Genomic DNA, 15,640 nt, shown 5'->3' with positions numbered 1-15,640 from the left:
AGTTTGCCGTCATTTGCGTGTCCTTAAAAATAAAGAAGAAGAGCCGGCTACTATATTATGTGTGTGGGGGCTGAGGATGGTGTGTTTGTAGCTTGTCCTTGCAGCAGTTGCTTAGAATTTAAACTTGTCATCTAGTTGGCTGTTTTTAATCTGGATAGTTCTAAACACAGTCATCGGTGACATCTGGGGAATCCCCTGTTGTCACAACCAAGGAGTCTCCAACTGCGGAGAGCCTGCAGTCAAAAAAGGGAACCCGAGCTAGAACGAGAATAAATATCGGCATGACTTTTGAGAGGTGGTGAAAACTCCGAGATGTGACGGGATTGAAGACATTTCAGTGGCCTCATCTCAAACCATCAGATTCATCCGTGCCGAAGCACAACGCACGTTTAAAATTAAAAAAAAAAAAAACTCCACAAGTAACTTGCAGTTTTATTTTTCAAACAGAGATGGCGATAGAGAGGCAAAAGTTCAATAGTGCAGCTTTAAGTAGTGTTGCAATGTGCCTGCTTTATTTGTCTGGCACTTCATATTTTGTCCAGTAGGAGGCAGTGCATTGCCAAATCAAATTTCTTGCCTCTAATCTGATGTCGCTCATAGTGTACTTGTGTGTTACAGTAAATTGTCTTTTTAAAATTAAATAACTGAATAACTAAATAATTGTCTTTTGTAAATTCAATAGCAGTTTGCTGACTGGATTAGGTCTTGTACAGTGTTTCTGTCTTGCATTATGTGTAACCAAGTATGTGCAATTTTTGTTGTTCATGGCTGTATTGTTTCTCAAAGCTATATACAAAACAGGAAAAGAAACCCTGTTCTATGAACAGCATGCTTAAGAAATGAGCTAAAAGAGGAACAGTGTACTGTGTGAAACCACTGCTGTGGCGTGCGCGCGTGTGTGTGTGTGTGTGTGTGTATGTGTGTGTGTGTGTGTGTGTGAGTGTGACAGACAGTGCAGGAAAGAGAATGACAGAGAGACAAGAGGAAGTGACAGAAGAGTCAAACTGTGGAGGAGAGAGTGACAAAGACCAAGGGCGTAGTCTGTTAAATACGATTGTTGAGTACCACAAACAAGGTAAGAGAGAAAAAATGGTGTGTGTGTGTGTGTGTGTGTGTGTGTGTGTGTGTGTGTGTGTGTGTGTGTGTGTGTGTGTGTGTTCAGTAAGAAGATGAGTGGGAAATTAGTTAGGCCTTGAATACCTCATGGACAAGCATTCTCTTAGTACAAGTCACATGGTGGTTCATTTCAATGAGTTGAGAAAAGTAAGAGGCTTTGACCAGGTAATCTGATGATACTGCAATAAGGCTGTGAAACAGTGTTGATTTTCTGGTCTTGAATTCAACACTGCAAAATCCAGTCTACTCTGAAACTACTGGGTTAGCAAGGCCAATTTATTTGTTTGTGTTATACACCAAAGACATTTGGGTTTGAGATCTAAAGATGGATATGAGACGAGAATTTAGGATTTCAGATTTTATTTCCTGGTATTTACATCTAGACGTGTTAAACAACATAAAAGTGAACCTTTTGTATCAGACCACCTAATCTTTAGGTGAGCAAAAATACAGGAACAGATAAGTCTTGAAGTAAATGAATGTAAATAACACTTAATATTTGGTTGCATATCCCTTGCTTACAGTATCTGCATCAAGCCTGAGACTCAGTGACATCACCAAATTGTTGCTTTCTTCTTTTGTGATGCTTTTCCAGGCTTTTACCTCAGACTCTTTCAGTTGTTTTTTGTTTCGGTGAGTTTCTCCCTTCAGTCTCTTCTTCAGGAGGTGAAATGCTGCTCAATTGGGATAAGGTCTGGTGATTGACTTGGCCAGTCTAAAACCTTCCACTTTACCACCTGAGAAAGTCCTTTGTTAAGTTTGCCGTGTGTTTTGGATCGTTGTCTTGCTGAATGATCGTTGTCTTGCTTTTTTATTTGTTCTGCTACTACCATCATGACTACCATCATCAATAAAGATCAGTGAGCCTGTTCCAGGAGCAGACATGCAAGCCCAAGCCATAACACTACCTCCACCATGTTTCACAGATCTTGTATGTTTTGGATCATGAGCAGATCCTTTCTTTCTCCACACTTTGGCCTTTCCATCACTTTGGTAGAGGTTCATCTTGGTTCCAGAACTTTTGTGGCTTATCTCTGTATTTCTTTGTGAAATCTGGCTTTCTGATTCTTACTGCTGATGAGTGGTTTGCATCTTGTGGCCTCTATATTTTTGCCCTTGTAGTCTTCTTCAAATGGTGGATTGTGATACCTTCTCCCCTGCCCTGGCTGTGGAGGTTGTTGGTCATGGATTGTTGTTTTTGGGTTTTTCTTCACAGCTCTCACAATGTTTCTGTCATCAACTGTTGTTGTTTTCCTTGGCCGACCCATTCGGTGTCTGTTGCTCAGTACACCAGTGGTTTCTTTCTTTTTCAGGACATTTCAGGACATTTTCAATGCCTCTGATTTTCTTTGTTTGCTCAGCTTCAAAATGGCTTGCTTTTCTCCCATAGACAGCTCTTTGATCTTCATGTTGGTTTATCCTTTTTAACAACAAATGCAGTCTTCATAAGTGAAACTGAAGGCTAAAACCAAGAGCAGATGTTCATTTTTTTTACTGTTTAAACAATCAATCTAAAAGGACACACCTTGGTAACAAGAAACATCTGTCAGTCGCAGTATTTTTGCTCGTCTACAAATTGGATGGATACAAAATGTGTTGTGTTCTATGTCATTTAACACGTCTATATATAAATACCAGGAAATAAAATCTTAAATTTTAAGCTCTCTTCTCATACTCATCTTTTGATCTCAAACTCAAATGTCTTCAATCTACGGCAAAAAACATGATTTGTCCTTGTCGTTCTGATAGTTTCAGAGGAGATTGCATAACCAATAAAAAACCTTTATAGAACATTTTCGTTCTATAACAACTTTACTTCTGATATGACGACATTATTAAGGCATAAATGTTTTTTGTAGGTTTAAGAAAGCTGAGCCTACTGTATGAATATTGTAATTGATTATACTAACAGAGATATAGTATAACAAATTGTGCTACAGCACTGTTAAATCATCACATCTGATTGGTCAGAAAGTGTTGATTAATTTTCTGTAAGTCAAGTTTGTGTAGCTAATTCACAAGCCTAATAAGAAATGAATTAAAAACATGTTATTTACCAAAATGTAACAGTCCGAGCTGTTCCTTTAAGTTTTTCGCCACTGCAAGACGGATGAATTTGCATTTTGAAGTTTCCTTGGTAAAATTACAAGCTTTTTTTGTCTTATTAATTAAAAGAGAAATACAGAGAGGCTGGTGAAGGAACAGCTGTTTATAGTTGCTGTAATGTAATAATAATAGAAACTAATGTTTTGAGGACGTTCCACAATATCCCCGTAGTTGAATATTTTCCTTACATGGTCCACTTTCACTTCGTTCTGCCTTTCTGACACTTTCTTTTTCTGTGTGTATGTGATTTTCTTGTATGGTGATGCTTCTCAGCATGGCAGTGTGGGATCTGTCCGTCAACGTAGAGGAACTGGGATCAGAAGCTCCACCTCTTAAAATCAGCGTCACATCTGACCTCCATATTGGAGGTGTCATCCTTAAAATCGTGGAAAAAACACGTGAGGATTTTAATGTCCTTTTAATCACTGACCATAATTATGTAGGTTTACAGTAAGCTGCAGAATTATTAGCACCCCTCTGTGAAAATGAGCACATATGCAACGAGTGGGTTTGGTTTCAAAATTTTCAGCACATCATCAGTTAATATCATACCTCTACTATGTTAATACCTCTTAGTGTAATGTCTAACAAGGTTGAAAACACAAGGTCAATGCTGACCTTCCCCCTTCAAGCTCTACTGTTGTGCATGTAGATTTCCTTCTTCAATTCATACCACGTTTTTTTTTAATGTCCTGGTGCTGTGCTGTAGAGATTAAGAAGGACTGGTCAGATCATGCGCTTTGGTGGGAGCAGAAGCAGCAGTGGTTGCTGAGGCCGTCGTGGACGCTGGATAAGTATGGGATCCACGCTGATGCTCGTCTTTGCCTCACACCCCAGCACAAACCCCTGAGGTTGGTTTTGCCCAATAAACTCACCCTCAGGCTCCTCGTCTGCTTCTCTGGCCCAATGTTCCGCAGTGTGATGGGCATCTGCAAGCTGCTCAGTAAGTGTGTGTGTGGGTGAAAATATAGAAATACAGATTTTGTTTTCATTGCATGCATGACATTTCAGCTTTTTCTTCTTCTCCATTTTCTTTGCGTGATCACTCTCTCCTGCAGATATTCGGCATCCAGAGGAGCTTTCACTTCTCAAGCCAGCAGAAGAGAAGAAAAAGAAGAAGCAGAAGGGTGAGGAAGAGCAGGTGTATGACATCACTTGTGCACCCTTGCCTACAGGTATCTATATGTCTGTCTGTCTGTCTAAAGAGACATAAAAATGACAAAATGCCACATTTGTATATTTTTTATATATATATATTTTAACATACACTATTTGACCACTACTTGTGGTGATCTCTGAAATCTGTCCTTAGTTTATACAAACTTTTGCCCTCAGTTGTTCAACCATGATGATAAGCAAAGCATCTCAGAAAATCTCAGATGTATGAGATGTAGACATAAATTTCTCACTTAATATGTACTTTTTTCTATAAACAATGACATCATATAATATTTATGCATATTAATATTTATTTTTTCTAAAATGAAATGACATCTTTAAATGTTGACCCTCGTGTACTATTTTGTGTATATACCAGTGTACTTGTGTAACAAATTGTGATACACAATCTAAATAGTCATACATTTTCCATTATATGAGCGATAGATGGCAGCTGTTTAGAGCTGTGTGAAATGTTACTCTATTTCTGCTTGGGATTTTGCAGGTTCTATTGTAAAGCTGGCCAATGGCATGCCTGTGTTCTTCGCTGAATCTCCTGAGTCAGAGGCAGTGTATAAGATGATTTCAGTGAGTCAGCCGGCTCCAGCCCCTGAGACCATTGCAAAAATGTACAAACCAACCAGCAAGGTGGATAAAGCGCAGGTTAACAGCAGGTTGGCAAAAACACATTTAAAACTGGATTTATTAAAGAATACTTGTTAAAAACGAGTTCCATAATATAAAATGACTGATGCAGCTATGTAAAGAGCCGTGTGCAGTGGTACAGAGTCTTACTAGGTTAAGTGTTTGACTAGCCCAGCTGAGTGCTTGGAGGCAGCAGGGTGTTGAGTAATCTGACTGCCTCAGGTTAGAAACGGTTGCGGCGGATTCTGCTGCTGGTGGCATGGTTGCCGCTGTACCTTCTGCCAGATGGCAGGAGGGTGAATAGTCCATGAGAAGAGTGAGAGATGCATTGCGGATATAGCGATTGTTGAAAGAGCTGTCGATGGTGTGTAGAGAGACTCCAATGATCTTTTCAGCTGTCCTCAGAATTCACTGTAGGGTCTTATGATCGGAGGCTGTGCAGTTCTGAACTGAAGTCTATGAACAGTATCCTTACGTCATTGTCCTTTTTTACCTAGATGGGTCAGAGACAGATGGATGGTAGTAGATATGGCGCCCTCTGTTAAGCAGTTGGGACGGTAGGCATACTGAAATGGGTCCAGTGTTGTGAGAAGCCTGCTCTTTATGTGTTTCAAGACTAGTCGTTCAAAGCAATTCACAGTGATAGGCGTGAGTGCAACAGGCCGGTAGTCGTTCAGTTGAGGGTTTGAATCCCGCCTCTGCCCTGTGTACGTGGAGCTTGCATGTTCTCGCTGTGCTTTGGGGGTTTCCTCCAGGTACTCTGGCTTCCTCCTCCAGTCCAAAGACGTTTCCAAATTGTCGGTATTGTGTGTGATTGTGCCCTGAGATGGGTTGCAACCCCGTCCAGGGTGTCCCTCGTCTTGTGCCCTGAGTTCCTTTGCCCCCCTGTGATCCTGTGCAGGATAAGCGGTACGGAAGACGGATGGATGGATGGATGTGTGATTTGCTTCTCTTTTTGAGGGATTCTGTGCTCTCTGCTTTATCTTAAAACATTGTCCTTCATTAAAATGGATTGTATCGTGCATCCATTCGTGTATCATGACGATTATTGGTATAAATGGCGTATTGTTTTTCCTTTCTCAGGTGGCTCGATTCATCTCGCTCTCTCCTGCAACAGGGCATCAAAGAAGACGACAAACTCCTCATTCGCTTCAAATACTACAACTTCTATGACCTAGCGCCGCAGGTGGTTTGAAAATGCAAACCTGCCGTGTTTTGATGAAATATTAAGCTTGCATATTTTTTTTGGCCTTGAGAGCTTATGATCATGTGTGCTGATTGTGTGTCGTGTGTATCTCTATATGCAGTTCGATGCTGTGCGTTTGACTCAGCTGTATGAGCAAGCCAGATGGGCCATTTTGCTGGAGGAGATCGACTGCACAGAAGAGGAGATGATGCTTTTTGCTGCCTTACAGGTAGAAACAAAATGAAGATTCATCACAGTTCTTTGCCAACTTGACCATTTTAAATTGGGAAATGTATTTTAAAACCAAACAGTTAGCATAATAGCAGTGTAAACAAGGATCATCCTGGGTGTGTGTGCGTGTGTGCATAGGTATGATGTATCAGGAGACTATGCGACACCTCATATGCTACAAGTTTTATTTGTATTTCTTACTGTATTCAAGTCAACATTTTATGAGAGTTCTTGAACCAACAAGTTGCACCAACAAGTTGCAGTGGTAATGTTTCTCAAGAACAAAGTGGCGCTAGCGATCCTTGCAAACTATAATTAGCAACAGTGATTTCATACAGTCATACAGAGACTTTTAGCAAGTTACTATCATCTCGGAGGAAAACATTGATATTCAGTGTTTTCTGCTTGTTTGTACTGTCTTCGTGCCTTTACATTGTACATACAAAAGCCACATGCTAAAGAGCTAGCTAAATTGTTAGCCTCAGATACTCTGAATATTATTTGACTATTAATCTTAAAGCATATTTATTTTTCAGCTAATACAGAGAAACTAATAAGAAATGTATCCAGTTAGTTAAGTAAGAAATATACACTCACTGACCACTTTATTTGCTCGTTCATGCAATTATCCAGTGTGGCAGCAGTGCACGGCATAAAATCATGTAGATATACGTCAAGAGCTTCATATATGTTAATATCTCCAGGTTTACGTAAACAGCCGTAAGTAAAAGGCTGATGTCATTTATTAGCTCTCCAATCATAGACTTCAATCAAGGCCTTTTAAAGAAATGTTGCTCTTACATATGCACTAGCAGCTCCATACACCGTGCTGGTCTGAACACAATTCAAAATCTGGGAAAAATGCATCCTTTTTAAAAAAAAAAAAGAAGAAGAAGAAGAAGAAAAAAAGAAAGCATTCTATCATTGTATCAGAAACTCTTTAACATTTCAAGTCAGCAAAATGCATTCACAAGTACAACCCGGACTATGTTAAGTATGGTTTTACTGATACAGTGGACGTGAAACCACAGCTTGTCGAGTGTGGTGAGGTTTTGGTCAAGTCAGTGAAGCATCCAACATGTGTGGGTAAACCAGTGGATTTTTGTTTGTTTTTTTTAATAATGAAGGCAGGCCAAGGTGACAGTTGGGCCATGGATGACTGTCATTAAAAAAAAAGTGTGTCATAGTTGAGAAACCCTGCTTTAGAAACTGCTGATCTCCTGGGATTTCCCCACAAAACAGTCTCTAAAGTTTACACAGAATGGTGCGAAAGACAAAAAACATCCCGTGAGCATCTTATCAACGCCTTGTTAATGAGAGAGGTTAGAAGAGAATGGCCAGATACGCTTTACAGCAGTAGTGAAAAGAAAAGCATCTACAACACATTGAATCATGAAGCGGGGGAAAACAGGTGATGTGTTTTCCTTATAATAGTGTTCCTAATTATGTGGCCGTTGAATGTAAATCTACACCTGCAGACCTGTAAATATGATCCTTACATTATCTAATACTTTCATTGCAGAGCCAAGCACATAATGGTTCTGCATTTTAGCATCATGTTACATTTCACAAATTAAAACCTGTTCATTTTGATCCAAAGTTAAGAAGACGTTAATAATAGTGGAATAAATTCTTTCACCCTGATACATAATTATTAACCTCATAAGCTTTCTATGTGTGTTTACCCCTCTAGTATCACATAGGGAAAGCATCCCTGACCGAGCAGTTGGTTGAGTCTTGTCCCGCCATGGATGACCTGGACTCAGCACTGCAGTGCCTGGAGGTCAAGATGGAGGCAGAGAGCAGTGCAGAAGAGATGCTGGTACATATAAACTACACCACTGCAATGGATTTACAATATGAATATACAATAAACTGAGTATATGTAACCAATGCAAGAGTGCTAATCCAATGCTAATCCAACTGAAAGAAACGGATGCATTTGATGTCCTTTAAGAGCTTGTAATCTCTGTATACAGTGATATGAAAGCTATAATGATGCTAAAACAGTTTACTTAAGAGGATTGTTTATAAGGCTATATGACACATACATATATATATATAAACCCTTCATGATAACTAGAGTCTATACACCGATCAGCCATAAAATTAAAGCCTCTGACAGGTGAAGTGAATAACATTGATTATCTGGTTACAGTGGCACCTGTAACGGGTGGGATATATTAGGCAGCAAGTGAACAGTCCGTTCCCGAAGTTGACGTGTTGAAGCAGGAAAAATGGGCAAGCGTAAGGATCTGAGTGACTCTAACAAGGGCCAAATTGCGATGGCTGGATGACTGGGTCAGAGCATTTCCAAAACGACAGGTCTTGTGGGGTGTTCCCGGTATGCAGTGGTTAGTGCCTACCAAAAGTGGTCCAAGGAAGAACAACCGGCGACAGGGTCATCAGCTCCCAAGGCTCAGTGATGCGCGCAGGAAGTGAAGGCTAACACATCTAGTCCGATCCCACGGAAGAGCTAATGTAGTACAAATTGCTGAAAAAGTTCATGCTGGCTATGATAGAAAAGTGTCAGAACAGACAGTGCATCGCAGCTTGCTGCGTATGGGGCTGCGTAGCCTCAAACTGTTCAGAGTGCACATGCAGTCCTCAATCCGATTGAGCATCCGTGGGATGTGCTGGACAAACATGTCTGATCCATGGAGGCCCCACCTCGCAACTTACAGGACTTAAACAATCTACTGCTAACGTCTTTATGCCAGATACCACAGCACACCTTCAGAGGTCTTGTGGAGACCATGCCTCGACGGCTTAGAGCTGTTTTGGTGGCACAAGGTGGACCTACACAACATCATGCAGGTGGATTTAATGTTATGGCTGATTGGTGTATGAACATGTATGAAGACATCAGCTGTCCTAACGACCACTTTTGTCCATTTTAATCTCAAATTCAAGCTGCTGGATGTAAGATTTTGGAATTTTCCCCTAGTCCAAAAATACTACGCAAGTGCTAATTGAAAGATTGCTTCATGACATGGGTTGTGCTCCATCTCATAGCTGTGAATGTCACGTCAACATACATTCAACATGAATTCAAGACTGTTTGAAACAGCATATGATGCACAAAGTAGTATAGAAAGGAAACCAAGGTGTAGCAACATATTATTTATTACTGAAGCATGAGGTTTGGGTTTTGTAACTCTGAGGATCTGTATAACCTGCTGTCGTATTGTGAGGATATAAACTTTACTGTGCATATTGATATGACTGTCGATTTTTGCAAGCGCATGAACAGCACATAGCATACAGAATAAACCAGTCACCTAACGTTAAATAGCTAGCTACAGTACATGCTCTGGTTGAAGAGAAAATGTTGGCTCGGCTATACTCTCACAGTGCAATGTAGAGCACCAGACAGCTATCGTTCACCAGCTTCCTGCCATACTAGCTAACAAATAAATGCTTTCTCTGTTGAACATTTTTCTCTTTTTCTTTTCTACTCCCTTGTTCTTTCTTTCGTCCTGATTGGCTGAATACTCTTGTCTGTCACCATGTAGTGAGACGTCTTTCATGCCTAAAGTTAGGGTGTAATGACATTTCACATCTGTGCTGGTGTATGACATGTGAGCACAAATTCAACTTAGCAACTCTTGAGCATCATAATGCAAGTTAGCAAGTTAGCGTCTTGCACGGCAGCTCTGCTACCCTTGCTCTGTGTGTGTGTGTGTGTGTGTGTGTGTGGGTGTGAATGAGACAGTGTAAAATGCTTTGGAACCACTGAGGTTAAAAAAGCGCTATATAAGTTCAGACCAGTTACCATAATATACAGTATATTATACAGTATTGTCCCCTAACTCAAAAATCATTCATGTTGTAGCTTTAATATAAACAAGTACATTTAATATGACACAAGTCAGGTGGCAGGGTTTTGTTGTTGATTTGTGTTAGAACATTATGACTCAGTTATTCTGGGATGTTATATTTAGATACTGGTGAAGATATGATGTGTCAAACATCAGAACCAAACTTGACATTGTATTATGTTTTATGGAGAGAAAAAAACATCTCATGAGCAGAAATGTGAAACGATTATTTCGAGCATGTATATAACTGCGATAATTATGCACGTGGATATTGTAGCTGTTAAAATATTGTAAAATATTCAACAGAATTGTCAATGTTACCACCAAGTGCAATGTAGAATCATTTTCTTTCTTTTTTTTTTTTTGTTTCTAATTAACAATACTTCCTGAGTTAGTCGTCATGACGTTTTGTTTTTTTTTAATGTAATGCTTGGATAGAATTGTGAAAGCCTTGAGTCAGTCAAGTGTTATGTCTAACTAAACCCAGTCTTTATGTATCCTTATGAACACTGGCCTTAATATCATTTTGTAATATACAGTATAACTCCTTAAAGAGCCTGAAGAATGTAACACTGGGAGTGTGCAGTAGTCAAGTGGGTCACCTTATTTATCACTGTGTCAAATCTTTGTGTCAATGCAGGATACTATGACAGCACCGGAGCTGCATGACTATCTAAAGATTTTCAGGTGAGATAAAGCCACCAAACACATTTTCATAATGGGGGAAGCATGTATTAGCCTAAATAAAGGGTCAAGGAGTAATTCCTTTAACAGTTATATGTTTATTAATTATATCAGTAATCAATTAATAATGATGTGAATTCTCATGCATGGATATAAAATATAGATAATAGACATTTTCAATGACAATAATTGTCTAGTTGTTCAGTTATTTATCCTAAAGCAGAAACTACTATTAATTATTCAGCAACTCAAGTAAAACAAACGGGAATGGCTTTTTTTGTTGTTGTCATGGATGAGATGAGTGAAAGTCAGCCCCCCAAATTTTTTTTTAAATCAAGCTTTGATTATTATGTCACATCATGCATGTTCATTTCTGTCTAGACCAAAGAAGCAGACGCTAAAGAAGTACAAGCAGTTCTGGTTCACCTTCAAGGACACGTCCATTTTATACTATAAGAGTAAAGAGGAGAGCTGCAAAGAACCAATACAGCAGATGAATCTTAAAGGTAACAGTGTTTGTGACTGTAGATACAGACACACACGATACATGCAGTATAGTCACACTGCAGTGTATACTCATAACACACATACACACTAATAAATCCTCTTCCTGGCAGTGGTGGCTCAACGGTTGAGACTCTGGGTTAGTTATCAGAAGGTCAGGGGTCAAGCCCTAACACTGTCACGCTGCTACTGTTGGGACCTTGAGCAAGGCCCTTAACCCTCTCTGCTCCAGGGGTGCCATATCATGGTTAACCCTGCGCTCTAACCCCAACTTCTTAACAAGCTGGGAAATGTGAAAAAAGAATTTCATTACAGTACAGTATATGTGACAAATAAAGGCTTCTTCTTCTTAGGCTGTGAAGTGGCTCCTGATGTAAGCGTAGCTGCCCAAAAGTTCTGTATCAAACTGCTGATTCCTGAACCAGACGGCATGAATGAGGTCTACCTGCGCTGTGACAATGTGAGTGTGTTAGAAAATTTGCAAACTAAAATGCCATAGCCAGAGATAAATACCCATAACATTGCTGCTAAAAAGTATTAATCTCCATAAGCGGAACAATTCAGCGTATTAGTTGAATTATTTGAAATGTATAGCTGAAATGTATAGCTATTCATGATTTGGCTAAAATCCAATGCTATGATTAATGCTAATAGTACTCGTGAATGTATTACATAAACTAGAGAGAGGTTCATTTCAGTGGGATTTGTTTACTGGTGCTTTGACATGAAGTACAAACCACTTTGGTCCATGGGAGCATATTTTCTAGGTCATTGCCATGTGACACCCCATTCTTGAAACCCTCATATACCACAGCAATTTGCCAGCAATTACATTTTTTAAAATGAGTAAGGAACAGCGTGTGTTTTTTAAAAAAAATCCGTTTATAGCTACCTTTAATGTTGTGGAGAATCCAGAAAACAAGTTAATTCCTGTTATAACTGTTATCAGCTAGTCCCTCACCAGAATCGCTTTTTTTCTTTCTCTTGAAGTTAACAAAAGAAAAGAAAAAAGATGCTTGTCCTGATACCAAGATACCAGAAAGCACAAAGTTGTCAGTCTTGAAGAAACTTTGTGACTGTCAGAAAGTGCTGACACTGGAGATTCCTTCCATTACTTTTAAATAAACATCGCCTTACAGAAAACTTCACCATATCAGCAATAATGTTTTTATTTGTGAAATAACAACATATTTTAAAATTAGTTTATTATTTGTTTTAGATTATGTTCAGGAAGATAGATATTAGACAGACAGACAGACAGATAGGTAGATAACTGGACGGACAGACAAAGACAGACAGATAGACAGATAGATAGATAGACGGACAGATAGATAGATAGATAGACAGACAGCTAAACAGATAGATAGCTAGACAGACAGATAGATGGATAAATAGACAGACAGACATAGATAGACAAACAGACAGATAGATAGATAGATATATAGACAGACAGACAGTAAAACCAGACCAAAATGTTACTTGGAAAAAAAAAAAATCTGTCAGCAGAAAATGTGCTCATTTTGACTGTCTATGGGGAAATGTTAACCAAATATGGAAGCTATCAGGAGCCTACTTCCTCATGTACAATTACCCTTTCCACATTTTATAATACCCACATGGGACAGCTCTGTGATTATCGTTATTGTTGCGTATCTCTGTGCAGGAGCAGCAGTACAGTAAATGGATGGCCGCATGCCGTTTGGCTTCGAAGGGAAAGACCCTGGCTGACAGCTCTTTCTCTAGTGAAGTCCAGAGTATTCAGTCTTTTCTGGCCATGCAGAGGACCACGCCAGGAAATAAGACAGCCCCGAATGACGAGAGCATCAACACACACAGCCTCGTCTCTCCACGCTACCAGAAGAAGTACAAGCCCAAGCAGGTATCACCACATAGCCTTGTTTTATCTTTCTAACAGAAAAAGTAATATTTTTCATCATTATTGACTTGTGGCCACGCCCACACCAAACAACGTTCTCACCTTCCTACCAGATTTCCCCTTTGGGATCAATAAAGTTTCATCTATCTACCTATCTATCTATCTATCTATCTGTCTAGCTATCTATCTATCTGTCTGTCTGTATCTATCTATCTATCCATCCATACATCCATCTATATACACTCACTGGTTTGTGTTCCATTGGGTGCTTGTCATTTCAGTTGCTTTTTCTTGCTTCCCTTCCTCACATCTGAGCTCTTTCAACTAAAGACAATTTATTTAGCATTTTGGAAGAAGTCTTCAATGTCAGCGCTTTGCAACAGAAAGAAGTAAAGCTGTAACTTAACGTCTTCAGGACAGGGCCTTGTGTTTGCAGTTTGTAAAAACGAAAAGCTGCATTTTTGTCAAATTATCTTGAGAGAAAAAGAGAAGCTGGTGAGGGAACAACTGTTCATAGCTGTGATAACAGGAACGATAACAGGAACAGCAGACAAGTGTTTCTATAAAAGGATAACAAGTATGATGTGAAGTAGTGCTGACAGACTGCTGTGGTATAAGAGGAATAAAACACTTCAAGATGTACTGTTATACGAAAATAACTAACTCTGCTTCAGGTTGCATCACATCAAGTGTTGCTGATTATTTTCCTATAACAGCATGCCCAGTCGTGTTTAATGCTTTACTAGCTGAATTTATTGATACAGAAGTAGACTTACTCTTTCCTCTACACTGTTTCTCTCTACTAGCTGGCCCCTCGTATTCTGGAGGCGTATCAGAACGTGGCACAGCTCTCACTAACGGACGCTGTCCACAAGTTTCTGCAGATCTGGCAAGCGTTGCCTGACTTTGGGCTCTCTTATTTTGTTGTCAGGTAGGCCAACTCAAGCGCTGCATAAAACACATGGGAGACAGATCAAACAAGAGGATGAGGTCAATTTGACAGTAATACACTGTTTTCTTCATTTTCTTCCTACAGGTTTAAAGGGTGCCGTAAAGATGAGGTTCTGGGTATCGCCAATAACCGCCTGATCCGCATCGACCTGACTGAAAACGAAGTGATGAAGACATGGCGGTACAACACGATGAGACAGTGGAACGTCAACTGGGACATTAAACAGGTGTGCTGCTCTGCTCCATTCGCTCCATGTCTTCATCCATGCACTCTATCACTTTGAATGAAATCTCCACTACCAAAAAAGGGGCGTGTCTGAAGTAAACTCTTTAAGTAACTTTTGGATTCTGCTTCGGATTCCAGGTCGCCATCGAGTTCAACGGTAACGTGAACGTGGCCTTCAGCTGTGTGACGGCAGATTGTAAGATCGTGCACGAGTACATCGGAGGATACATCTTCATGTCCACGAGGAACCGGGAGCAAAATGATACGCTGAATGAGGAGCTCTTCCACAAACTGACAGGAGGCCATGAAGCTCTTTGAGAAAACAGAGACAGTTAAATGATGAGACTACAGGATTTGTCAGGAAAAACTGCATTATACCCTGAAAATGGCTTTGAAGTCATCATGAATGACCTTAGTTAAAGCGAGCAAGCAAAAAACTGATCATAAGAGATACATTTTCTGCATCCAAAAGCTTTTCTTTTTTTCTGTGACCCACTAATCCAGCAACACTATTGATCCTTGTTTGGAAAAAAAAAAAGAAAAGAAAGAAGTTATTTTCTGTCTTTTCAGGGTCACTTTTTGTCATCAATTATGGAGCTGTTGTCATCAGTCATACCAAAATAAAACCATAAACCACCAAAGCAATGTTTCTGTAGGTTCCTGTGGGTATTTTGTATTTAGCAAACTCGCATCTCGAGATCTAGAAGAACTATATCCAGCATCTTAACAAACTGGTCTAAATAAGAGATCAGAAAGAGTGAGTTAGAGTTCGGCAAGGTTGTATGAGCTCTGAGCAAACATGTGAACAGGAATATGTTGCGGTGAAAAGGTTGTTTGCTCAGGAAACCACAAATGCTCAGCAAAACACCCAGCTGCGAAAAAAAAATAACACTGCGCCCCCTTGTGTGTGTTCGCGTATAGACAATATTTACACCCACTGGCCACTTTATTGGAAACACCTATATCTGCTCATTCATGCAATTATCCAATCAGCCAACCAATGTGACAGAAAAATGTATCTAAATTAATCTAATCTAATACATAAGGAATACAAAATGATGGGGTGTGCTGTTAAAGGACACTAATAGACGGTATGGTACGGATCTGCCTGACACAAAACAGTTAATGTTAATGTC

At 39.7% G+C, this 15,640-nt stretch overlaps 1 protein-coding gene across 1 annotated transcript; it reads left to right on the top strand.

Annotated features, from left to right (window-relative positions):
- The first annotated feature begins 921 nt into the window (after positions 1-921).
- im:7154036 (fermitin family homolog 3) lies at positions 922-15,145 on the top strand. The gene is made up of 15 exons (XM_017459727.3): positions 922-1,075; positions 3,496-3,620; positions 3,932-4,165; positions 4,281-4,397; positions 4,886-5,054; positions 6,109-6,211; positions 6,333-6,440; positions 8,136-8,264; positions 10,904-10,950; positions 11,329-11,453; positions 11,805-11,911; positions 13,115-13,330; positions 14,134-14,258; positions 14,364-14,505; positions 14,643-15,145. The coding sequence occupies exons 2-15, from the start codon at positions 3,497-3,499 to the stop codon at positions 14,820-14,822; spliced, it is 1,926 nt and encodes a 641-aa protein (XP_017315216.1). The 5' UTR covers positions 922-1,075; position 3,496; the 3' UTR covers positions 14,823-15,145.
- The last annotated feature ends 495 nt before the right edge of the window (positions 15,146-15,640 follow it).

This window comes from Ictalurus punctatus, chromosome 28, assembly GCF_001660625.3.
Source record: "Ictalurus punctatus breed USDA103 chromosome 28, Coco_2.0, whole genome shotgun sequence".
NCBI lineage: Eukaryota > Metazoa > Chordata > Actinopteri > Siluriformes > Ictaluridae > Ictalurus > Ictalurus punctatus.
The sequence above is the reverse complement of the archived record's forward strand: the minus strand, read 5'-3'. Positions and strand labels throughout refer to the sequence as shown.

Bases quoted from the DNA above. Each gene is read 5' to 3' on its own strand.
- im:7154036 (XM_017459727.3), top strand. From the start codon at position 3,497: ATGGCAGTGTGGGATCTGTCCGTCAACGTAGAGGAACTGGGATCAGAA. The intron at 4,398-4,885 runs GTATCTATATGT...GGGATTTTGCAG, and splicing joins TTGTGCACCCTTGCCTACAG to GTTCTATTGTAAAGCTGGCC. The intron at 5,055-6,108 runs GTTGGCAAAAAC...TTCCTTTCTCAG, and splicing joins AAAGCGCAGGTTAACAGCAG to GTGGCTCGATTCATCTCGCT.